Consider the following 23,106-nt stretch of genomic DNA (forward strand, 5'->3'; position numbering starts at 1 on the left):
CTGTGAGTAAATTAATTGGCATATCTACTCAGAAGTAAGCTCCATTTAGTTCAATGGGACTTACTCTCTGGTAAGTGCATGCAAATTCTTCAGCCTTAATTTAAAATGATGTACACATTGTATGGTTAATTTAACTGCTCTCACTGATGATACCATGTTTGGAAAAGGTACTATTATTTCTACTAGGAATGGTAGTTGTCTTTATTTGCTTTTTTTAAAAAAATATTTTATTAAGGATTTTCTTGTTTTACAGTGTAAGTGTAATGCCTCGTATTTTTTTTTCCCCATGTAACATTTTTACAAATCCATTTCATTTGTTGAGGCATTAGGGGGAGAAAAAAAAAAGGTGGGGTGGAGGGAGGGGAGATGGATGGGGGTGGGGTCGGGTAGCGGTGTTTCTATTATGTTTAATGTATGTAGTTTGGTGTCAGCGTGCTTGTGTTGTTCACTTGTGTTCCTTTGGTGGTGAGAGAGGTTGGGGTTGGCCTAGGATGTGATTGTTTGTTTGTGATTGGCTGTGGTGATCTTTGTTTTTGTGTGTGAGTGAGGTGGGTGGGTGTTTTGGATCAGGTTAGCCATATTGATTTGTATGCTGTTGGTGGATTATTGTCATTGTCCTGTTGGGCTGTGTATGTGATAAAGGGGAGCCATACCGGGGTGAAGGTGTCTTCTTCTGTTTGTCCCCGTGTCAGTTTCAGTTTATTAGTTAATTTTTCTAGTAGGGCTGTTTCCCATACTATTTGGTACCATTGGTCCATGCTTACTCCTGACAGGTCTCTCCAGTGTCTGGTTATGGTGTTTCTGACTGCTGAAAGTAGGTGGGTTATGAGTTCTTTGTGGAGTAAATGGGCATTGTTGTCTTGGAAGATGTTTAGTAGGGCCAATTCTGGGGTGAAGTCTAATACTTGCTTAGTTATTTTACATATTTCTTGTATGGCTGTTGTCCAGAATAGTTGGATTTTGGGACACTCCCACCACATGTGAAGGTATGTGCCTGTGGAGGTGCACCCTCTCCAGCATTTTGGTGAGGTTCCTGGGTGTATTAGCACTAGTTTCCTTCGTGTTAGGTACCACCTGTAGGTGAGTTTCAGTGTGAGTTCTTTTCTTTTCGTATGGATTTAAAGGGGGGTTTAGACCACATTCTGGTCCATTGAGTGGGGTTAATCTCATAGCCTATGTCATTCTCCCATTGTTTTTTGATTGCGTCTAGGGGATTTGCGGGATTTTGGAGTAGTATTTTGTATATTGCGGATACTGTCCCTTTACCGTTTCCCTTTGTTGTTAGGAGGAGGTTTTCAAAGGTTGTCAGGGGCCTAGTTGCTGCTGATTTTACTGTTGGGTTGTTTAAGAGGGCATGTAGTTGGTGTTGTGCTAACCAGGGCATTTGGGTGTCTTCTAGTTTGTCTTGTATTTCTTGTGTTGACAAGGGTTTGTTATTTTTATAAAAGTCTATTAGGCGATATAAGCCTTTGGTTCGCCAGGTTTTTATCTGGAGGTTTTGTGCTGCATGGTGGAATAATGGGTGGTACGCCAGGGGGACTAGTGGGGATGGGGTTGGGGATAGTTTGCCTATTTGTGTTTTCCATGCTTTGAGCATGGTCTGTGTGTACCTGTTAAGTGTTGTGGGAATTTTCTTTAGTTTGTTTGGGAGGAATGGGTATGTTGTGGTGCAGGTATTTTCAATTGTGTCCCTCTCTAGGTGTACCTATTGTTTTGTCTCATCTTCTAGTATGTATGGGATTATATGACGTATTTGGTTGGCAATCTAATATGCTTCTATGTTGGGGATTCCCCATCCTCCTTCCGAGGTAGGGAGGTGCAGGTATTTGGGGCTTATTCTTGGTTTTTTATGTGAGAAGATGAAAGAGTGTAGTTTTCTCTGCCAACTGCGGAGTTGGGTTGAGGGGATCCAGATTGGGAGGGTTTGGAATAGGTAGGTTAGTTTTGGGAGTGTGATCATTTTGATCATGGCTATTTTGTCTGAGAGAGTGAAATTCGTGTTATTCCATCTCTTTAGGTCTTTGTTAATTTGTCGCCACAGGGGCTTGTAGTTGTGGAGGTACAATTTATTGAGGTTTCTGGTTATTTGTACCCCTAGGTATCTGAACTTGGTGTGGCAGAGTTTTATTTTGGTGACCTTCGTGAGTTCTTTTTGGGTGTGAGGAGGGGTGTTGAAGCACATAGCTTCTGACTTTGTAAAATTTACCTGTAGGCCCGACACCATTGCAAATGTGTTGAGTTCTCTGATTAGGGAGGTTGCTGTGCTTATGGGGTCTGGTGTTGTCACCATTAGGTCATCTGCAAAGAGCCCTAATTTATAGGTTCTGCCTTTTATTTCCACCCCCTTGATGTCTGTGGCTGCTCGGATGCGGATTGCTAAGGGTTCCAGAGCCAGGATAAATAAGAAGGGAGACAGTGGGCATCCTTGTTTCGTGCCTCTTTGGATAGCTATAGTATTAGAATCCATATTGTTAATTCTGCATTTTGCTGAGGCTTGGGAGTATATTTGTTTGAGGATTTGTAGGAAGTTGGGGCCAAATTTCATGTTAGTTAGTACTGCTAATATGTATTTCCACTCTAAGCAATCAAAGGCTTTGAGGATGTCTAGGGACATAATTGTCAATGGGAGTTTCGTTGCCTTGCTGTGTTCGATCAGGTTCAGTAGTTTCCTAATGGGGTCTGTTATATTGCGGCCAGGGACAAAGCCAGTCTGGTCTGGGGCTATTAACTTGTGTAGGAAGATTTTTAGGCGGTTGGCCAAGATTGATGTGAATATCTTGTAGTCTTGGTTTATTAATGAGATTGGGCGGTATGATTCTACTTTGAGGCTGTCTTTTAGTGGTTTTGGGATGGAGACTATTTTGGAGTGGGTCCAGTTTTGGGGATGGGGCCCCCTTTTATGATGTCGTTGAATAGGCGGGTCATGTAGGGCATCAAGGGTTCTTTGAATTTCCTATAGAATTCTGCTGTGAAGCCGTCTGGGCCTGGGGCTTTGTGTGGTTTCAGGTTTTTGAGGACCACATCTATTTCCTCTGGGGTGATAGGGCTGTCCATGAATTCCTGTTCCTCATCAGTTAGGGTAGGCATGGTCAGTCCTGCTAGAAATGTTCTGATTTCCTTCTCTGGTGGGTTATGGGAGGTGTATAGGTTGGAGTAGAATTCTGCAAATTCTGAGGTTATTTCTTCAGGGGAGAATGTTATGTTGCCGTCTTTTTTGGTGATGCAGTGTATTCTTGTTTTGAGTGCTTTTTTCCTACATCTATTTGCTAGTAATCTGGAGTTTTTCCCTCCATATTCATAGAAACGTTGTTTAGAATATAGAATGTTGATCATTGTTTTGTTAATTTCTAGGGAGTCTAGTTCTCTCCTTTTTTGTTCTATAAGTTTGAGGAGTTTTTAGATCCTGTTTGTTTGTAGCGTGTTGAGAGGGCTGTGATGTCTTGTTCTATTTTGCTAATTTTTGAGGAGGTTTGTTTTTTAAGGAATGTTTTCTCTTTTATGCAAGCTCCTCTAGTGACCGCTTTCATTGTGTCCCATAGGAGGGGGGTTGTTATATTGTCTACATCGTTTTCCTTGAAGTAGTTTTGGAGGGTTTTTGTGAGACTCTCTCTAATTTGTTTGTTTGTAGTTAGGATGGGACTGAAGGACCATGATGGGGTGGTTTGTGTTCCTTCTCCTATTTTAACGATGACTTCTACTGGGGCGTGATCTGTGATTTTAATGTTACCGATGTTTGTTGATTCCACTGAGGGGATCAGACCCTGTGTGAGTAGAATGCTGTCCAGTCTGGACACTGTATCATGACGTCCCGATTGGAATGTATGGCTGGTGTCTCCCGGGTTTTGCTCACCCCAAATGTCGTAGAGACCCCTGTTTTTTAGCATTTTTAGTAACTTGTAAGAGTTCCTAGTTGTTGGGGGTTTCCTTCGGAGGAAGGTTGCCCATGGGGTTGTAGGGTGGATATCTTTCAGGGATATACCTTTCATATTTAGATTGAGGTCCCCTCCTAGGATTGCTTCCCCTTCAGAGAAGGAGAGGAATTTGTTTAGTGTCTTCTGGAAGAATTCTAATTGTTTTGCGTTTGGGGCATATATGGAGCCAATTGTCAGTTTGATTTTACCATCTAGTGTCCCTTTAGCGAAAATGAATCTGCCTTTTTTGTCCCTGAGGACTGTTGTGGCAGTGAAGTTCAGGTCTCTACTGAGTATTATGGCTACACCGCAAGCTTTCCCTGAGCCTCGTGCGACCCACTGCTGACTGAAGCGGGGGTCGCTCAGGAGTTTGCTGCCTTTGGGTGGGTTGTGTATTTCTTGTAGGAAGGTGATGTGTGGTTTCATGGTGTTTATGTATGAGGTGATGCGTTTTCTTTTGATGGGGTTTCCCAGCCCCCTCACGTTTAATGTAATTGCTTTTAGGTTAGCCATCTTGCTTATCTATTATGTGGGGCGATTCCCTGCCAACCCGTTCGGGTTGTCTTGTGTCTCTCTCTTCGTGTTGTTTAAAGAACCAGTGGGGTTGCGCTGACCTAGGGTGTGGTGGGTGGGGGGCTAATGGGATTAGAGTAAGATTTGGGTTAAAGGGTAGGGGGTAAGTTGTAGAGAGTTTCCTATATGTAGTCATATAGGTGTTTGTTTGGGGCATTTTAGGCCATCTGGCTTTTAGCCGGTTGGTCCTAGGTCTCAGCTGGTGTGGAAGGCCGTGTTCAAGGACAGGCCGTCCCCCCTGTTGTTTGCGAGAGGGGGAGATCAGTGAGACAGTGTGAAGTGACTTTGTAACGTCGCTGTCAAGTATAAGGTTCATGAGCAATGTTGCCAATGTTATGAGCAACATTGTTGGTGTGTTGGGGTGTGGGTGTGGGTGCTGGTACGCTCTGGTGCCACCATAGTGCTGGTTGGGTATCAGATTTTAGCCTGATGGTGGGTTGTGTTATTGAGGTTGGAGGAGTTGTTTTTCCTTAGTATGGAGTATGGGAATGTTGAAGGTGTGGGTGGTGGGGAATGTGGTTGAGGTCGTCTGGACTGGTGTTTGGGTGGGGATTTCTGTGGGGGTGTGGGGCTGGGGGGATGTTGATGGTGTTAACTAAATCTATGTTTGGGGGGGGGGATCACCAGTCCTTCAGTTTGTGGTTTTTTCCTGGTTGCTTCATTCAGCTGCAGTTGTTGTTGTTGTAGGGTTGTCCATCTGCGGTGAATTGGTTTGGTTAATCTTGGTCTGGTTTCTTGTGTCGTATGGCCGGCGGGGTGGTTCTGAGCATGATGCTTGTCTGTATTGGTTTGCGTTGTTGTGCCGCTTCTGTTGTTTCCTTTTCTTCTTCTGTACCGTTGTCCAGTTGTTTGCTGTTGTTTCCTCGTGGTTGGGGCTGTCACTTGGTGGGTTTGTCGGTTGCCATTCCGGTGGGAGGTCAAGTTCAAGGTTCTTTAGTAGTTGCAGGGCCTCAGGTATGTTGGTGGCCGTGTGTTGTGTTGTATTGGTTGTTACAATGAGACGGAAGGGGAAGCCCCATCGGTATTTGATCCCTGCTTGTTGGAGACGCTGGGTGCATGGGCGCAGGCTTTTCCTCCAGTTTAGGGTATCCTGAGATAGGTCCTGTAGGGCTAGAATGGGGGTTTCTCCATATCGAAGGTTGGTTGAGTTTCTGAGGTTGTTCCATACCTCTTCCTTCTTTTTGTAGCGCGTGAAGCATACAATGATGTCTCTTGGGGGGGCGCTGGGTTTTGGCATGGGTTTTAGGGCTCTGTGAGCCCTCTCCAAGTCATCTGCCTCAAGTTTCAGGCCTGGGATTGTGTTTTTCAGCCAGCGTATAATTAGGTCTGCTGGGCTTTTCTCCTCTGTTTTTTCAGGAAAGTTGCGGAAGCGGATGTTACAGCGTCTATTGCGATCTTCAAGGTCGGCTTGCTTAATTTTCATCTCTCTGTGTTCTGCTTCCATTTGGTTTACCAGTTCGTCCAGTTTCTTGTTCACACGTGCGTTCTCCTCCCGGTATTGCTCTATTATTCTTTCATGCATTTGGTTCTTGTTCTCTAGAGCTTCCACTTTGGAGGTTAGATTGTTGATTAGTGCCTGCATGGGAGCCATTGTGGCCTTCAGTGTTTCTTCTAATCGTGCTTCTAATCGTGCTTCCATTTCCCTCAGGTCTCGTTTCGTTACTGGGTGGTCATCATCTTGAAGGGGAGTTACGGTCTTAGCATTGTTTGCCATCTCCCTGGTTGGTGTCATCTCAGTTTCCCTAATGGTTTTGGTTTGAGGTTGGCTTGGCATCCTCTTGGAGTAGGGCGTGTGGTGGTTAGGAGTTGTGGCAGTGGTGATTCCTGGGTATTGTTGGGTTGCTGGGCTGATCAGGCGTTGCCGGTGGCTTTTACAGAGCGTTTGGATTAGGTGGTCATTTGTGTCACTTCTAGCCTGTGTTTTAAGAACTTGTCCAGAGTTTCTGTGGTTGCCTCAGCGTTGCCACCAAAGCGGGGGGGGGGGGCAGGTAAGTAGAGATGGGTAGACTAACGGACAGACAGTTCATATAAGGGGGGGGAGGGGTTAGCAGGTAGAGATGCAAGAGATTAGAGGGGTGGGGCCAGGGAAAATATGTGTTTAGGAGGGGGTTGTATATACCCAAAAAGGGTATTGGGGTCCGGTTAAGGTGGAGGTTGGGGTTGGGGGTGCGCTCAGAAACAGAGACAGACAAATAGGCTATATGTAAAGGGTGGAGGGAGAAAAAGGAAGAAGAAGAAAGAAAGAAGAAGGGGGGAAACGGGGGGGGGGAAGAGGGGAGATTGGAGTAAAAGAGAAGAGAGAGAGAGAGACAAAAAGAGAGTTGAAAGAGAGAGGAGAGATAGTACAGTAATATCGGCGGTATTAGATTGCCGCAGTAGTTTTAGCTATAGTATGAGGGGGGCAAAGTAGGATATGGTGATATGAATGTGTGTATGTGTTTCCTTTAGGGGAAGGGGGGGATGGAGAGAGGGAGGAGGAAGAGAAAAGGAGAGGAGGGGGAAGGGTGGGAAAAGGAGGGAGAAGAAAAGAGAGGGGGAGAGGAGGGAGGGGGAGCTGTGGCAATGGTATGGGGGGGAAAGTCTTATTTTAAAAGAGGGGGTGGGGGGAAAGGGCTCCCCCCTCAAAAACAAGCTGACGAACAGGCTAAGAAGGGGGAGTTGATTTTAAAAGATAAAGGGGATAGAGAACAAAATTGGGGATGGAGAAAGGTGGGATAAAAGGAAAAAATCGTCTTTATTTGCTTATGATGACGCTTCTAGGCCACTGTTATCATTGTCATTAAATGATGGAAACCTTCCCAATGAGGCTTTCAACTCAAATATAATAAAATCTATAAGCGCAGAAGCACAGCTGGCACCCAGTGCACACACAGAATCATAGACTCATAGCGCTGGCAACACGCTGTTTGGAAGTATAGAAATAAACAGGAAGGTGTGTTTTAAAAAGTGGAGAAAGAGGGCAGCCCTGCCTTGCACCTCTCCAAACGTATAAAATGAAACCGGACCCCCGAGGGGAAGGTGAGGAAAGGCTCCCCGCCCACTCTCGTCCTGGCTGGAACTGGGAATCCCGGGCCGCGCTTCGATCCATGGCTCCGGCATCGGCCACGCAGGCTGACGCGGGGATGGATTGCATTTGCCTGGCGGTGGAGTAAGAAGGGCGCGCGCGGGAGGGAGGAGGGGGGTGGGCGGAGCCTCTTCTCGCCGCGCGGCCTCCGCTTTCCCGGCGCCGGCTCCTTCCCCGCAGCCGCTCAGGTCGGGGAAGCAGCCATTTCTCGCTTCACAGCGTTGGGAAAGGAGGGCCGGAGGCGCGTATTTATTTAATTGGCGCTCTATTCCGCCCGCGGCTCGCCAGAGAAAAAGGCAAGATGCTTTCCTGCCGGTTGTTCAAGGGTTTGAATTCAGGAGTGGCGCCTTTTTGTGGAGGGTTTACCCTTCCAAGTCTTATACTCTCTCCTCATGTTCTATCCTCACAAGAGCCCTTTGAGGCAGATTAGCTCAAGGGACCCCGGACCATTAGGGCCAGTCGAGACCGACTCTGGGCTTGCGGCGCTCATCTCGCTCTGTAAGCCGAGGGAGCCGGCGTGCAGCTTCCGGGCCATGTGGCCAGCAGGACTAAGCTGCTTCTGGCGAACCAGAGCAGCGCACAGAAATGCCATTTACCTTCCCGCCAGAGCGGTACCTATTGATCTACTTGCACTTTTTGGTGTGCTTTCAGACTTTTAGGTTGGCAGGGGCACGGACCAAGCGAAGGGAGCTCACCCCGTCGCAGGGATTCGAACCGCCGACCTGATCGGCAAGCCCTAGGCTCTGTGGTTTAGCCCACAACGCCACCCGCGTCCCACTTGAGGTAGATTAGACTGAGCCTAATTCCTAGTCCTGTGCCATCCAGTGTGTGTCATGATTAAACCAGAATCTGAACCTGGGTTCAAACCCTTCACTGAATTGATTTGTGTCTCTTATTTAAAAAATCATGGCAGTCTGCATCTTTCCCTTCTGTCTCGCTTTGATGGAGTGTCTTGAATGCTGTGGTGCAGTAGTGTCCCCCTTTGAAATACATGGATAAATGTCTTATTATAAGCCACTAGTGGTGGGAGAGAATCCACTAATCTGGTGCACAGGCCCATCAATTGGTTTCTGAAATGGGGATTCTCAGGCACTTTTTGCAACTAACACATTGCAGGGCTGCAACAAATTGTGAGAGGTTAAAAAATGAAAAGGCAAATGTGAATGAATGCACCCAGTTATGTTAAAATAAATCAGTTTACTCATTTTCCTCTTAATTATTAACATGAGTGGGAAATGGGATAGTACTGTAGTTCTTAAAAAAAAAATAGTGCTAAGATTGATCACTTTCTTAATAGCATATTCAAAACTTAACATGTTTTCATCTGCTTATATTGGAATCATTAGGGTATCATAGAAGCATTTAAGAGGTCTTGTTTACTTTGTGCTTTACAGTTGGAGTGAGCAGAAAAGGTAGATCAGGTTCAGCTGATTTGCAGGAGAATGGCAAAGAAAGCTCACAGTTACTTGACAAAGGCTGCAGCCAAGAAGCTTTACAGTGGTATCTCTGGTTATGTAATTTCGTTGCAGAAAGGAAAAATGCTTTTTGGGAAAACCAGGAGTGGACTTACACATGAAAGTGTAAAATTGCTTCTAATCCTGGAAATAAATTCCTGGGCTGGGCTTGTACTCAGAGGCACCCTGGCCCTTAATTCTAAAGGTCTGCCTGTCCTACCAGTTTGCATCTGGCCCAGACTGATAAATCTCAAGGTACTTTTGCAGAAGCCAAATAGATCCGTCAAGTCTGAAGTCTGTCCACCCATGTGTACTTTACAAAATGCTAACATGACTAAAAATATGGTTCCTTGTCCCAAGATGCTTACAAATTATTTTTTTGGAGAGTGGAACAAGAAAAAAGAAGGCAAGGGCAGCAGTGGACGAATATGGAAGAAAGAATTGCATATTTCTGGTTTAGTATTGATGGGAAAACAACTAAGAGGTTGAGACAAAAACAAAAAGGCAGTTCAAGCAACCAAATATATTAATTTTTTTTATTACTAATTTGATACTTGCTAATCTCCTTATTAAGTGTACTTGCTTTTACTAACTTGGACACTTTCTACATTAAATCCAGTTTGGAATAAAATCTGGAAGAAACTAATAGCCAAGTTTAAATTTTGCCTCAGTACTAAATCCCTTAAGATACCCTAATATCAATAGTACCAGTAGCTTCAATGGCAAATTGTTCCAGAATCTAGGCGATACCTAATGATAAGATACTCAGAGTAGTCTCATTGACTCTACTTAAGTAAGTTGATTGCATCTGGTTATGACTTACTTGGATATCACTCCATGTCCTTAAGTAGAGCCAGTGTTGTGTAGTGGTTAGAATGTTTGACTAGGGAGACCTGGGTTCAATCCCCACTTGGTGATATAACTCACTTGTTGACCTTAGACCAATCAGTTCTCAGCCAAGCTTACCTCACAGGGTTGTTGTATTGATAAATTGGGGGAAAGGACCATATATGCCTCCTTGAGCTCCTAGGAGGAAATGTGAGGTGTGCATGTGATTGATAATTAAAATGACAAAACATTTTTAACTTTTCCATAAGCCTACCACCTATGAATTTATTGTTATTGTTGATGCAAAACTTAAGCCATCACTTCTGCCGTTTATTCATTGCAGGCAAGGCCATGAAAAATGCTCTTGATAACTTGACGTGAAGAGTTTTTTTCCCGTTTGCATGAGGCGGCTCCTACATTCACCTTATCTTGGGTTCCTGCAATGGCAGAAGAAGAGCTCCCAGGAAATAAAAGGCCTTGTAGAAGCTCAGGCCTCAATAGGAAGAGGATAAAACCTGCCAGGAGGAAGCAAGGAATGGGTGTGGAAGGGACACTGCCTTTATCTGCATCCTCTTTCTCAATTGCTTCATTTTTCAATAATGTTCCCCCTGCCAGAGTCGCCTGTCCTTTGTGTGGGCAGATGGTAGCAAGATATGGAATCAACCAGCACATTGATGAAGTGTGTCAAAAGAGCCGAGATGATGACAGGATTCCGGTTGGTTCGGCGCCTGACGCGGGTGCAGGCCCATCAGCTGAAAATGTGCCTGGTGGTTGCAGTCCGTACTTTGCAAATAATGCCTCGACTCCAGAGAAGTTAGTAGGTGACAACTCTGAAACAAAACCTGAGGTGGGAGGACAGGTGAGCCCATACTTTAAGAAGGGCAGCGGTCTCCTGCTGGGCAATGGTGAGTCAGAGGTTCAGGCAGTTGGGAAGATCTCCCTGGGAAGGCTGTCAACCAAATTGTCCAGGAAGCGTCGTGCTGAAGGTGGCAGCATCTTTACTTGGGATGCTAAGTCTTGGCCAGCTCAAGATGTGTGTGACAGCTCTAGAGTGGAGAATCCAGAAGGCACCACTTCTTCCCAGAAAGAAAACTGGTTGCCCTTTTCAAGGATTCAGAGACAAACTAGTCCAAAAGAAGGATTCGAAGGCAAACGAGAAACCCTGGGCCCCACATGGGAAGGTGACGCACGAACACTCTTTGGTGGTGATGGTTCTGCTCCTGGGTTGTTTCCATCTGATCATCTTGCTTGTGGTGAAGTTGGGCTGCTAACAGAGGACAACAAGGAGCAAAATACTCCTAAGGAGGACTTGGATTCTGATATTTGCAAGCTTGTCGTATGTTCAACAGCTTATAGTAAAGAAGCACCGTCAAACTTGGAAACCACAGACCTCTCTTCTGGTGAACAGGCTCTGTTGCGCAATGTGAAAGGTATTTGTTGCAATCAGACACAAAATATCTCTTTTGTGGGGGGTAACATGGAAGTACTTCCTATGGAAGATCATACAGACTTAAAAAATAAAGTGGTTGATTGTGTTGGTTTGGGACCTTTGGAAAACATGAATTCTCAGAGTCCAAGCAGCAACATTTTAGAGACGGTTCTCAATGGACTCTGCCGTGGAGAAGACCCAGGAGGGCAACCATATTATCTTCAGAATTTTCTGATGGTCCTGCAGGCTGTGCTAGAGAATGAGGATGATCAGAGGCTGTTTGATGAGAATGATTTGGACACCATTGCAAAGTTCTACCAACTCTCAGGTAGCTAATATTATATTCCATATTCTAATGTTTATCTCTATCAAGCCCTCAAGGGTTTCTGTATATCTAGAATCAAAACCACACTGTGCAAGAAAAGTAAGTCTCAGCAGACTTGAGGTAAACCCAAGATTTGCAGAAGTATAAAAATCTCCAGGGGTGACCCTCACATATACAGTCATGGGAAAAAGAAAGTACACCCTATTTGAATTCTGTGGTTTTACATTTGAGGACATAATAACAATAATCTGTTCTTTAGCAGGTCTTAAAATTAGGTAAATACAACCTCAGATGAACAACAGCACATGACATATTACACCGTGCCATTATTTATTTAATCCTGGTCTGGATGGACAAACAATCTTGCCTGGTCTAAGGCAGCTACCTGTGCCCCACCTTTGGGTAGTTGGAGGTTGCAGCAGCTAAGCTCTGAAGTAATATAGCGACAGGTGATGACTATCCTCTTGGGTTGGGATGCGGGGAGATGATTACATGCACATAGAGTAATAAACATTATACACCACTTTAAAAAGCACCTGCTGTTTTCTAAGCTCTGCACATTTGTTAAAGTGTGAGGCAGTTCTTTCTCACAGGTTCACAATCTTAATAGGCAAAACGAAGAGGAGGAAGGAGGAAGCCAGCACTGGGGCACCTGCAGCTTTTGAAATTAGCCAGGCACATTTTGCACCTGGCTATCAGTCATTTTTAGGGACACAGGTGGCGCTGTGGGTTAAAGTCTCAGCGCCTAGGACTTGCCGATTGAAAGGTCGGCGGTTCGAATCCCTGCGGCGGGGTGCGCTCCCGCTGCTCGGTCCCAGCGCCTGCCAACCTAGCAGTTCGAAAGCACCTCTGGGTGCAAGTAGATAAATAGGGACCGCTTACCAGCGGGAAGGTAAACGGCGTTTCCGTGTGTGGCTCTGGCTCGCCAGATGCAGCTTTGTCACGCTGGCCACGTGACCCGGAAGTGTCTCCAGACAGCGCTGGCCCCTGGCCTCTTAAGTGAGATGGGCGCACAACCCCAGAGTCTGTCAAGACTGGCCCGTACGGGCAGGGGTACCTTTACCTTTACCTTTTATCAGTCATTTTTGACCAAGTGAAGATGCTTGGGTGCCAGAATTGGCGCCTGACACACAGCAGCTTTTTTCTCCCTGCGGGGCTCTGGCATGAGTCAGATTTTATCTGGAGCTGACAATATACACAATTCATTTTCAGCTTTGTAATCTTACAAAAAAACAACAACCCCTAAGCAGGCACCTAAGCATTCTGTTAATGTACCTGACCGTAACCTAGGTTTAAGGGGCCATATGGCAAATAGCTTTTATATCTCAGTTTCTAACACTGGACCTGCCCCTCCTTAGCTGATCGAAGGGGACAGGTTGGCCTCCTCACTTGTCCTGATTTTTTTTTTACTTGAGAGGGAAGGGGGGCGACCCTTCGTGCCCTGCACATCTAGTGGGATTTGGATTTAAGACAGTAAGCAGAGCACATTAATTTGCCAAGCAGACAGCTTCTGTTTGGTTCCTGTATGCAGAGATGTTAAGCCGTGCCATTAGATGAGCTCTTTGCATAACTTACATGCTCCCCAATTGGTTGGCTTCTGTTAGAGGCAGATACAATTTTTTACAGCTCTATGAGCCTTTGATGTTGGGCTGATGATAAGCACCTGGGAAAGAGACTGCACCAGGGCATGATCACTCTGCTTGAGCAATAATTTCTGCTTTGCAAGTCTGGGCTACTGGGAAGCAGGGCTTTTGAGCTATAGGAGAGTGAAGTTGATTTTGGATAAAATGGGCATCCAGTTCTCTCCCCCCCACCCATGAGATCTTTCCTCTTCATCAAGCCTAATCTTTGATAAACTGCTGGGCCAAAACATTTTTCTCTTCATAGCTCAAGTTAGCCTACTGTGGCCTAAAACTAAAGCTTTTTGTAAGTCTTCTCTATCTGATCCCCTGGAGGCGATCCTTGCTCCACTCAGGTGATAAAGCGAATGGCTGTTTTATAAGCTGTGTGTTTTGAAATGCAGTTGGAAGCGTTTCCCAACTCAGAACTGATTTGCCAATGTCTTTTGTTACCTGGCCCACATGGATTTTATCAGCTGAAGGACTGCCGCTCTCTCTGCAGGGTCCCTCATCTCTTGCCTCCATTGTCCACTTCCATCTTGATGTTTCAGCATTTTTAATGTACTTCATCTTTTTGACAGCCGCTTTGAACTTTTTGGAACCGTGACCTGAAATGTTTTAAATAAAATCTCAGTGAGAGTTTGTAATTAGCCCTTCACCTAATAACCTTGCTATACTTTCATGTTGCCATAAAGATGCTGTTCCCAATCTTGGATGCCCGGATCGTCCCCCACCAGAGAGGCCAATTGGCAAGGATAATGGGAGTTGTAGTCCACCAATGTCCAGGGACCCAAGGTAGAAGGATGATGCTTTAGAGAGGAGCACTTCCCAAACTTAAGAAAAATCTCTTACCCCTTTGGAGAGTTGAGTCGTATCCCTTCTCAGGTGAATATAATGTGGGGTACTTATAAGAAACACTGCTTTAGAGCTTTCAAAGCCGTTCATGATCACTGCCTGTCTTCCAATACTCCCTCTTAGGTATGCAAATAATATTTTCCCCATGTTACATATAAGGAAAACTGAGGCTCAGGGAGAAGGGATAATCTAAAAGCCATCTAAGTGAGTTCATGTCCCAAGGTGAGATCTGAGGAAAGGTGAAAGTGCATTTGCTAGGAATGCAGAAGGTTGCGGGCTCAATCCTGAAATCTCCAGGTAGGGCTGGGGAATACCCCAGTCTGGAATCCTGGAGAACCACAAAGAATCAGCGTAGATAATACAGAGCTAGATGGTCTGACTCAGACTTAGCTTCCCAGGTTGTGGGCTTCCTAAAGGCACTTGGATGACTTTGGGAAGCAGGCCTGATCCTTGTAAGCTGGTGACTTTTTGTATGTTTTTGGTATGTCTTCCTCTCAGGTAAGCATGTATCCTGATTGCGACTTCAGTCATTTGGTCTCCCATGATGAGCAGGAATCTGCTCCAGCAGGGTGCTTTCGCAAATTAGAAAAGGATGTTTTGCTTTACTGTAATATTGGCACTGAGTTTGCTTTTTTAAAATAGCAGGACATAATGGTATATTAAATCTTAAGTGTCTCCCACACCTATCCATCACCGCTGAAGGGAGAAGTAAGAAAGAGGGATGATGATCTGTAAAATCAGCATTATTTCTGGCTTTTTGACTTGGGAAGTATCAGAGGGAGAACATCAAAGGATCCTCATCCCCACTGGGAAAATGACAACCTGGGCTTTGAGTATATTCTTCCTCTTGGTAGAAGGTTGCATGAAATTCTCTTTATTGTGACACCCTGGGGTAGAGGAAAATGTTGGGGGAAAGTGAAGAAAGTTTAAGAACCAGAAGGGAAAATGAATTAGTAGTCATTTTCTGACTTAAACACGCCCCCCAATCTCATATAAAACCAAGGAGCAGACAGATAAGAATGGCAAGATATAACAAAACCCCAGGTGTAAGTGAATAAAGCAACCTAAATAAATCAGGGATGCGTAAATGGCAGATTAGATCCTGAGCTCCTCACCCTTTGCTGGTCAGTTTGACAGATGGTAAGGGCCTCCCACTTGTCAGTTACAGACGTTCGCGTGATGTCAGATGACCTGACTTGAAAGGCAATAATTGGGATCCCGATTCTTTTCTTTCTCCTGTTGCATCCTGGGCTGGAACCAGGAACCTCAGAGTTGTCGCTTTGCAAGCAGGGCTTGTATTGGGTGCCTTTTACATTTGGCGCCAGGTGCAGTCTCCGCTAGGCTAGGCTCCTCTCAAAAGCTCCCATTCAGAAGTTCTTGGTGTATCCAATCAGGATTTGCAGCTGATCGGCAGTGATGCGATTCCCGCTTTCCGAACTCCTGAGCAGGGCCAATCCCAGTGTGCTTTGCAGCCACCCTTGTTCAGCATTTTTTTTAAGTCATATATCAAAAGAGTTGGGGATGTGTTTGAACTTCGATCAGGGCCAGCTGATGTGTGTTTGACAGCAAAGCTGCCGTGTGTCTTCCAACTATTTTGCAGTGGTTCCCAAAGTGGGTGGTGTCTCCCCCTGGGGAAGTGGAATTACCTAGAGGGGCACTAAGAGGAAGTGGATGTTAGGGCAGCGGTGAAACTGTAAATGACTACCAGAAGAAGAGCTAGGACCACTGCATCAAGTTCATCTGTTTTGTTGGATTAATTTAACTAAATAGTTTTGATTGGATTTTGTCTAAATGTGCCATTGATTGTTACTGTTTTGAATTTTATTGAGCTATTATATGTTCTGAATAATGCTTTCGATAGGGTAGGGTGGGAGGCATTGGGGATGAGTTTATGGAACTAAGGGGGCAGGAGCCTGAAAAGCTTTGGGAACCACTGGTGTAGATGCGGATGCAATTTCAGACTTAGAAAGCACCTTTAGAATTTTCTCTGCCCTTCTCCTGGTTTATGATGCTACTGCAGCCAGCGCTCAGAAGTTATACGTCAGACTTTTCCAACGCAAGCTGAGTTGGATAAAAACGAACAAGATAGTCTACTTGGAGATTGCTGAGGATCTCTCATCATACATCAACGAGCTTGTTGGAACAGGATTTTTGCAGTCAGGTATGTCTGTTAAAAGTTTGCATGACAGTTATGTGGAATAAAATAATGTGATAGTTCCATTTCTGAACTGCACCACTTCAGGTGGGGGTTTTTTGGTGGGGGTGGGAGTAGATAAAAAAGTAGCCCCATATGAAAAGGAAAAACAAAATATTGTAAGTAGCATATCAGGGAGAGGGAGAGGTAATAATGCTTTCCGTAAGATCAGAGTTTTGGGGGTTGTTTTAAACATGGGCAGCATTCAAAAAGTTGACCTCCCTGCATACACTCTGGAATGGTACAATCCAGGAAGATCTCAGCCACTCCCGCTCACTTGCAGAGATAGCGTAGGCCTGGGATGATTTGTGCCTTCAGTTTTGTACTGCAGGTAACTTGCAACTTTGTGTGGTAAATAGATAGATAGATAGATAGATAGATAGATAGATAGACAGATAGATAGATAGATAGATGGGTGGAAAGGGAACAGACGTCTGGGGAAAAAAAAGACTTTGGCAATCTCACCCACCATTGAACTCAGGGTGTTTTTGCTATATGCAATTTTTGCTTTAGGCGCGATCCCTGGAACATAATCCCTGTGTAAGTTGAGAGTTGCCTGTATTTTCTCTCCTTGATATTCCTCAGGGTCTTGTTACCTGCCCCAAATCTACAAGGTGGGAAGGACACGGACACAAGTAAATGTAGAATGCCCCTTTGCAGTTTGCTGGGTTTCAGCTTGAATTATAGGCAGGAGACTCTGCATACTTTGTATGCATAGATAGCATCTTGGGTTCAGTCCCTGGTATCTCCCACTGAAGGATCAGATAGCTGGGGAGAGGGGTGTGAGTACAACAGCCCCAATGAGGAGGCAGATCTGCTGCCTGGTCCTTCCCATGTGGGATCTGCTAGCTTCAGAGCCTGCATCTCATGCCCTGCACACCAGTCAGGTGCCTCTGCCACCAGACTTGAATGACTGGGCCACAGGCTCCTCAGAGGATCAGGAGAGACCTTTAAAGCTTTCCCCAAAACAGCCCCTGCAGCTTCTACTCTGTCATTGTTAGCATCTCTCGGCCGACTTATCCTTTTTAAATTAGTCCCTCCCTGCCTCTCCACCACAAATAGCTTTTTAAATTTGTGGTATTCATAGCATGGTTTATAATATGTGTGGTGTGTGTGTGTAATGAGGCAGTAAAACCTGACTGTGTGGCGTTCTTTGGAATTTCATGTAGCAAAGGACTTGGGTGTCTATGGGGAGTCCCTTTCATTATTCTTGCATTTTTCCCTGTGTATCTGCAGAGGCAGAATTAAAAGATCTGTCTGAGGCTCTTGACTTGCTTTCTGCCCCTGAGCTGAAAACCTTAGCAAAGGTCTTCCACCTTCCAAACCCAAATGCACAGAAACAGCAGCTCCTGGAAGATTTCCTCCGGTTGTCAAAGCAGCGCTCAGTCTTCAGCAGGAACCAAGCTGGCATTCGGAATGTGATTCTGAAAAGGTAACTTAACTTTTGAGTGCCTTCCCTTCTAAAATGAAGAAATAAAAACATCAGAATTCTGCATCAGGGCCACCTGATGCAGTAAAAGATGCCAATTAACTACATTGCAAAACTTTCTGTTAAAGACTGATAGATGAAAATCTTGTCCTTTCAGTCGTTAGCAGAAAGTTTTCAGGTTGATTCCCAAAGAAACAAAGAAATAAGGCATTTTTGTCCATAACACAGTTGGTGTATTGCAGAAATAAAGAGAATCATAGAATCATAGAGTTGGAAGAGACCACAAGGGCCATCGAGTCCAACCCCCTGCCAAGCAGGAAACACCATCAGAGCACTCCTGACATATGGTTGTCAAGCCTCTGCTTAAAGACCTCCAAAGAAGGAGACTCCACCACACTCCTTGGCAGCAAATTCCACTGTCGAACAGCTCTTACTGTCAGGAAGTTCTTCCTAATGTTTAGGTGGAATCTTCTTTCTTGTAGCTTGGAACCATTGCTCCGTGTCCGCTTCTCTGGAGCAGCAGAAAACAACCTTTCTCCCTCCTCTATGTGACATCCTTTTATATATTTGAACATGGCTATCATATCACCTCTTAACCTCCTCTTCTCCAGGCTAAACATGCCCAGCTCCCTTAGCCGTTCCTCATAAGGCATCGTTTCCAGGCCTTTGACCATTTTGGTTGCCCTGCTCTGGACACGTTCCAGTTTGTCAGTGTCCTTCTTGAACTGTGGTGCCCAGAACTGGACACAGTACTCCAGGTGAGGTCTGACCAGAGCAGAATACAGTGGCACTATTACTTCCCTTGATCTAGATGCTATACTCCTATTGATGCAGCCCAGAATTGCATTGGCTTTTTTAGCTGCCGCGTCACACTGTGGAGCCCGTCCTTTCAAATGGCATCTGTGAGATATATCTCTTTCCTGCATTTCTGTTTTTGGTGCATTTTTCTTCCAAAAAAAGAAAGGAATGAGATTGCTACTTCTCAGGAAGTTGAATTCTGTTCCCAACAGAGGCAGGAAAACATACCAGTATTCTGTGTCTCCATAATTTGTTCCTACGCTTTTTTAAGCCTCTAGAAAGGCAGAGGCTAGAGGATATTTGGTTTTTGCAAAGCCTCTGTTCTTTGCTTCAAGAAATGCTGTACTTTCTGCTCCACTGTAATCCAGTTTTCAACAGCTGCCATAAGCACAGCAGGCACCTTTCAGGAGACTCTCCTTTTTAGAATTCACTCTTGAACTATGCACTGGTTTTTAAGCAGATGAATATCCTGGTTGATGTGTGTGTAATTTTGGAGGAGCATCTCAGCACTTCAGCTGCATTGTTCTATCTATTTTTGCAGGTGGCAGAGGAAGAACGTAAAGCTAAGGGAAATTCTATTCCTGAGCTGATGTTGTTTAAACATACTCATTTCGCTTTCATACGCATAAAAAGGGTGAACATAAATGAAATGGATCTTTCTGATTGAAAATTACAAGAAATCAATATCACTGATGCATGGACAAGGTCATTGCAATACGATGGTACAAGGAGCAAAATAGACGATTGTACATTTAACCAAGAGTTGTTAGCCATAAATTGCCATGTGTTTGAGGAGATATTAAATTTTTGTTACATGCAAATTCAATGAAATGATACCATAGATCACCAAATTTGTCTGTTTAGTTTCCCTTTTTTTATATAAATTTTTTTATTAGGTTTTCACATTTTATAAAACAAAAACAAAAACAAAACATATATATTTTTAGACTCTTATTTTCATTACCCCCTTTCCTTGACTTCCCCCCACCCCCTCTTCATATATCCCAATTCCAATAATTAGTTCAGCAAGTTCTTATCTCACATCTTTAACCTATTATTGTTATTTTTAAACTTAATCCTTTTTACTTATCCAAATTTAATTTATCCAATTCTCTTTTAAACATTAAATCTTTTTTTCTAAGGTCAACCTAATTACCCTTCCACGAATTTCTCCCTTTGTAATTTTGTTAATTATATGTCATAATGGCCAAATACAAAAATCATAAAATTTTGAAATTCTGTTCTCCCCTCCCTCCCTACCCCAGTTTCCATCCCTTCCCAAGCAATTATCCTAGCCCGGATTCCTCACATCAGAGGCCTTCAAGTCTCTGTCAGTCTCTCTCTGCCGATTTTGTTGGTAGCCCTTTTTGTTGGTCCTCAGGTCTCGAAGGAATTCTGTCACAGTCACATCATATTTTCTTCCATCCAAGATACTTAATAGCAGTTGCTGCAAAAAGTCAGTTGATCTCCCATACTCAAAGAGGAAGTCCCAATCATATTTCTTTACTCTTTTGAATTCCAATATTCCAAGTGCTCCCGGGACTTCCTCCTTCATCTTTCTCATCTTTCGCAGATTTGTAATCCAAAGATCTTCTTCTTTATTTCCTGACAATATGGGCTTCTGATTGATATTTTCCTGTACTTTTTCCATTCCTTCTTTTCTCTCCACCGGTTCCAAAAAAGTCTTTTCTGGTTCAGCTGCAGATTCCTTATCAGACAAATCCTTTATGCATTCAGCAGAGTCGTTTGTTTTGGGATTCAAGGTCATAAGTTCTTTATTCATAGCCGTACTCTGCTCTTGCAGGATTCCCACGAGAAAAAACATTTCTATTTCTGCCAGTAATTTTCCCTCTGCAGCCATTGTAATGTCTCTAGTTCCCCCTAGGGGGATTACAGTTGCTTGATAGTCCTTTTCCAACAGCCCGTTACTTTGTTGTTTATGACTACGTTGTTTCCAGCCACCTCAGTTCAAAAGCAACACTTTTAGTTCAGAGAGTTACTAAATAACAAAGTTCTTAAATTTTAGCCGCCCGTTTGACAGCTCCTTTGACAGCTGTCAGGGGACGCAGGTGGCGCTGTGGGTTAAAGCCTCAGCGCCTAGGGCTTGCCGATCGAAAGGTCGGCGGTTCGAATCCCTGCGGCGGGGTGCGCTCCCGCTGCTCGGTCCCAGCGCCTGCCAACCTAGCAGTTCGAAAGCACCTCCGGGTGCAAGTAGATAAATAGGGACCGCTTACCAGCAGGAAGGTAAACGGCGTTTCCGTGTGCGGCTCTGGCTCGCCAGAGCAGCGATGTCACGCTGGCCACGTGACCCGGAAGTGTCTCCGGACAGCGCTGGCCCCTGGCCTCTTAAGTGAGATGGGCGCACAACCCCAGAGTCTGTCAAGACTGGCCCGTACGGGCAGGGGTACCTTTACCTTTACCTTTTGACAGCTGTCAAACTCCTTGTTCTTTTTCCTCCGGCTCACACACAGGACGCTCCCGGGTTCGGGAGGGGGGTGGGGGTTTACACAAAAGCTTCCAAAACTCCTCACTTTCTCTCCAGCACAAAGATTTCTTCTGTCAAACTCATGGAAATATTTTTTATCTAACACCAAAAGCAATACTCTCCACCTTAGTCCACCGATCCTTGCTTTAGATCGTTTGTAGATGGGGGGGTGCGGACTTCCCTTTAGCACATCCCCCGGTTGTACCGAATTCAAAGGTATAGATTTTTAAGTCCAAATTCCATTCTACTCACGGGTTATTTGTTTCCAGTCCGAATTTTGGGGAAAAAGTCAGCGCTGTCCGGCCATGGCTCGCGGCTTCGCTCCACTGAAGTAGCGGTCTACTCTCAGCACCACGCCGCTCCACGTACCCTCTCCGTAGCCTTTAAAAAGGCTCTTCGTGGGTCAGGGAGGGCGCTTAAAGGTGCCCACCGAGTCACCAAGTCCGCAGGCTTCCGCGCCTGCGGTTTCTGAGGGTCCCCGCGTCGCTGGCGCCGTAGGACCCATCTTCAGTAGAGCCGATTCCCTCCGGAGCTCGGAGGGAATCCGCCATTAGCCGATCGCGCTAACCCGGAAGTCTCTTTTGTCTGTTTAGTTTCCTTTTCTTAGCGCTTTCACCTTGTGTGTTAATTTTTTGCATCAGATCAGCAAACCAAATATCTTGATAATATATGTGTAGTAAATTTAGATGTGGTGTGTTCCATTGCCTTGCTGAAGTTAGCCCAGCAGCTTCAAGTTGCATGATTTGAGATTATTATGTTGTTGCTGAGTAAAGTTTGCAGAGCTGTTTGCTTTAGGAAAAGGATCACCTTCAATCAAAGAACCTGTTTGCAAGGAGCATGCAGTAACTGTTCTAGCAGCAGGGGAACAGGGAAGTGACTCAAAAAAGTTAACTTGGTCCAGTTTCAGTTGGCATCAAGGCTTAAGGGATCAGGCAGTGGCTTCATAGAAATAGGGGGGGGGGGAGGGACCTGAGAGAGAGAAGGTTGTCCTATGTCACTTGGCATTTCCCAACCTTGGTGCCTTCTGGATAATTTGGACTGCAGCTCAACATTGTCCATTCCTGTTGCCTGGGTCTGATGTGGATCTAGTGGGTTGAGGATGGCTGATGTTAGAATTCTTGGAAGGAGTTCACAGATCTCAGGGGCCACGGAGGGAAGGGAGGAGTCACTTGAGAAGGCAGGAGAACGTGGACATTTGGAGTCACAGAATTGTAGAGTTGGATGTGTACCCCACAGGACATCTAGTGCAGCTCCTGCAATCCCATGGGGCATGTGGTGATGATGATGATGATTTGTTTTGTCTACAAGTCTTTCTCAACTCTGTAAGAGGCACTAACGTTTTGGAAAATGCTTGCTTCCTTTTATCCTTATGTATGCTTTGTGATAAATACATTTACACCCACATCCACACTCACCCTCCCATCAATGGAATCAGACTAGAAAGAAGCATCCTGTTGCAAGCAAACAAATAAGGTGTGCTGTTTACTGGGTTGCAGGCGGTGAGTGTGTACAGGGGTCCAGGACAATGCCTCCCATCTGCAGATGGGCCCATAGGCCCAGAACAGTTGGCAACCCCTGGCCTAAGCTGTGAATATCCCCAGCAGCCTAGTAATCTGCCAGAGAAACAGTTGGAAAAAAATGGCTTAGGGGCTAAAATCCTTTTAAAGAGCCTCACCCTTACAAAAGAGTCGGCCCCATTGGACATTGTGGGACATAATTCTAAGCAAGCGTTGGACCATGTGTCTCTGTAGAAGACCTGAGGGTGTTTGGTTCATGTTGACTTTCCTTTTCCTTCTTGTTGTTGTTGCGTACTCCTCAGAGCAAAAGATGTGGCTGGCAGATCTGTCAGGGTTCATAAAGTTCCCCGGACAGTCTTCTCACGGGTGCTGCTGCTCTTTTCCCTGACTGACCCAGTGGAGGATGAAGAAGCTGGAAGTGGCGGCCAAGGACAACTTTCCACAGTCCTCATGGTGAACATGGGCCGCATGATCTTCCCCAGTTACACAGTCAACAGGAAAACCCAGATATTCCAGGATCGGGATGATTTCATCCGGTAGGGAGGCATCCAGAAGGCCCTGGATACTGTTTTCCCCCCTTCTTACTGTAGTTTTTCTTCTTACTTTTTACAGAAGGAGCCCTGCT

General features: G+C 45.1%; 1 protein-coding gene across 1 annotated transcript in view; it reads left to right on the forward strand.

The window, feature by feature from the left end:
* Window positions 1-9,279: 9,279 nt before the first annotated feature.
* The window catches only part of FAN1 (FANCD2 and FANCI associated nuclease 1), a 30,567-nt gene continuing 16,740 nt past the window's right edge, over window positions 9,280-23,106 (forward strand). Inside the window, exons 1-4 of the mRNA XM_079953543.1 lie at window positions 9,280-11,587; window positions 16,079-16,219; window positions 17,489-17,684; window positions 22,784-23,017. Of these exons, the coding sequence (XP_079809669.1) occupies window positions 10,273-11,587; window positions 16,079-16,219; window positions 17,489-17,684; window positions 22,784-23,017 (1,886 nt within the window). The 5' untranslated portion in view covers window positions 9,280-10,272. The remainder of the gene's footprint in view (window positions 11,588-16,078; window positions 16,220-17,488; window positions 17,685-22,783; window positions 23,018-23,106) is intronic.

This window comes from Podarcis cretensis (genome assembly GCF_951804945.1).
Source record: "Podarcis cretensis genome assembly, chromosome: 14".
NCBI classification, from domain to species: Eukaryota; Metazoa; Chordata; class Lepidosauria; order Squamata; family Lacertidae; genus Podarcis; species Podarcis cretensis.